General features: G+C 40.7%; 1 protein-coding gene across 1 annotated transcript; it reads left to right on the forward strand.

Annotated features, from left to right (window-relative positions):
• The first annotated feature begins 282 nt into the window (after positions 1 to 282).
• LOC120215270 (probable nucleoredoxin 1) lies at positions 283 to 2749 on the forward strand. The gene is made up of 4 exons (XM_039212995.1): positions 283 to 438; positions 745 to 1224; positions 1304 to 1780; positions 1988 to 2749. Exons 1-4 carry the CDS (start codon positions 325 to 327, stop codon positions 2651 to 2653), a joined length of 1737 nt encoding a protein of 578 aa, XP_039068926.1. The 5' UTR covers positions 283 to 324; the 3' UTR covers positions 2654 to 2749.

Raw genomic sequence — 2749 nt, forward strand, 5'->3', positions numbered from 1 at the left:
TTTTAAACTGTATGTGACCAAAATAAAACAAAAATGTAATATTAGATATGATTTTGAAACAAATATAGTTAGGTGACCAAAACAGAACAAAAGTGATAGTTTGGGTACTAAAAGTGTAGTTTATCCAAAAGGAAAACTATGACGCGACATCGTTGACGCCATTTCTCCACGTAGGATCCACGACATTTTAGCATAAAATGACTTTAAAAAAATTGAAAATTTCCAGAATGATCTGTCACCATGCTATAAATACTCAGCAGTAGGCAGTAAGCTAAACATCCTAAAACAAAACTCCAAACTAAAAAAAACACTGCAGTTTCAACAATGGCAGAGGCAAAAAACAACGGTGTCGAGACGATCAACGGCGATTGTCACGATTTTAAGTCCCTTCTCTCTTCTCCGGACCGGGATTTCCTCGTACGCAACAACGCTGATCAGGTAATTTGCTTCCTTAAATCAACCGTTCTTGTTTTTTTTTGTTGTTTTTATATATCTTTTTAAATAATGATTTTTTGTCTGTCTATTTTACTGTTTTTTAGGAATTGTCTATTTTACTGTTAGATATAGCTATTTAGGATGTTTTCTGACCTGGGTATGGAGTTTATACTGATAGTATGATATGAAATGCTGTTTGTTGGGTTATTCACTTTAATTAATTGGGATTAGGGTAACTGTTACTGTTAGATCTTCATATTTCGCACATTTTCAGTTTGATAATTGAATCCTGAAATTTCGATTTTACAGGTTAAAATCGATAGCTTGAAGGGGAAGAAGCTTGGATTGTATTTCTCAGCATCTTGGTGTGGTCCATGTCGAAGATTCACCCCGAATTTGAGTGAGGTGTACTCCGAGCTCTCTCGGAAAGGCGATTTCGAAGTCATTTTCGTCTCGGCAGATGAAGATGAAGAGTCATTCAATGGTTATTTCTCTAAGATGCCATGGCTTGCAATCCCTTTCTCCGATTCCACGACTCGCAAGCAATTGGACGAGTCGTTCAAGGTAATGGGAATACCCCATCTCGTGCTTTTGGATGAAAATGGTAAAGTCTTGACAGATGAGGGGGTTGGGATTATTAGAGAGTATGGAGAGGAAGGGTACCCTTTCACCTCAGAAAAGATCCAAGAATTAAAAGATCTGGAAGAAAAGGCCAGGAAGGAACAGTCTATCAAAACTCTCTTGGTTTCCCGATCTCGTGACTTCGTTGTTACATCCGATGGAAATAAGGTAACTTTGATAACTGAATTGATTGTTTAATACATTGGTACTATCCTAATCTGTAATCTGATATTAATTTGTATTCTAGGTACCGATTTCCGATCTTGAGGGAAAGACTGTAGGTCTATATTTCTCGGCGTTTTCTTTCAAGCCATCTGCTGATTTTACTCTAAAACTCGCTGAAGTCTATAAGAAATTGAAAGAAAAGGGGGAGGATTTTGAGGTTGTTATGATATCGATTGAAGACAAAGAGGAATCCTTCAAGGAAAGCTTTGGGGCACCTTGGTTGGCATTGCCTTTCAAAGACAAGAACTGTGAGAAATTGGCTAGGTACTTCGAGCTCTCCGGCCTTCCGACTGTTGTTATTATCGGGCCAGACGGAAAAACTCTCCATCCCAACGCTGCCGATGCTATTGATGAACATGGGATTGAGGCTTACCCCTTCACCCCCGAAAAATTTGCAGAGCTTAAAGAAATAGAGAAGGCAAAAGAGGCTGCACAAACTCTCGAATCGGTTCTGATTTCAGGGGATCTGGATTATGTCATCGGGAAGGATGGGGCTCAGGTATGATTTTTTTGGTTTCCTTAGATGCTAGCAATGACGACATCATGTTAGCCACAAATTGTGTCTTTAACTGAAATGATTTAAACCTTTCGCTGATTTGGAGTTTTTTCCGCTTTTTTTCATTCGTTCGAACTGTCGGGTGTATGTAATCACTATAAGCTGAGCCAACGTATTTCTGATGAGTGATAAATCAATCTACTATTTCAGGTAAAGGTCACCGACTTGGTGGGAAAGACCGTTCTTCTGTACTTCTCGGCCCATTGGTGCCCGCCATGCCGTTCTTTCACGCCCAATCTCGTTGAAGTATACAAGAAGATAAAGGAAAAGGATGAAGCTTTCGAAGTGATTTTTATTTCTAGTGACAGGGACCAAACCTCCTTTGAGGAATATTATTTTGGAATGCCTTGGTTGGCTCTTCCGTTCGGCGATGCTCGGAAGTCATTGTTGAGTCGCAAATTCAAGGTCCAAGGCATCCCAATGCTTATAGCCATTGGACCGACCGGAAAAACCATTACGACAGAGGCGAGGGGTCTGGTCTTGGCTCATGGGGCGGATGCTTACCCTTTCACCGAGCAGCGGTTGAAAGAGATTGAAGCAAAGTATGAGGAGATGGCAAAGGGGTGGCCAAAGAAACTGAAACACAAAGTGCACGAGGAGCACGAGCTGGAGCTCGCTCGTCGTGGTTCTTACGTCTGCGACGGATGTGAAGAACCAGGAGAAGTCTGGTCGTTCTACTGTAAAGAATGCGACTTCGATCTGCATCCGAAGTGTGGCCTGGAAGAAGACAAAGAAACCAAAGGTGATGTGAAGGAGGAAGGAAATACAAAGGAAGGTTGGGTCTGTGATGGGGATGTCTGCACTAGAGCTTCATGAATTATATCCGTTATATATATATATATGAACAATGGTTGTTCCTGCTGATGCTTCTATGATCATATGTTTGCTATATAATAAAATGTGGAGTTGTAA

The sequence above is a fragment of the Hibiscus syriacus genome, unplaced genomic scaffold (genome assembly GCF_006381635.1).
Source record: "Hibiscus syriacus cultivar Baekdansim isolate YM2019G1 unplaced genomic scaffold, ASM638163v2 tig00110114_pilon, whole genome shotgun sequence".
Lineage (NCBI taxonomy): Eukaryota > Viridiplantae > Streptophyta > Magnoliopsida > Malvales > Malvaceae > Hibiscus > Hibiscus syriacus.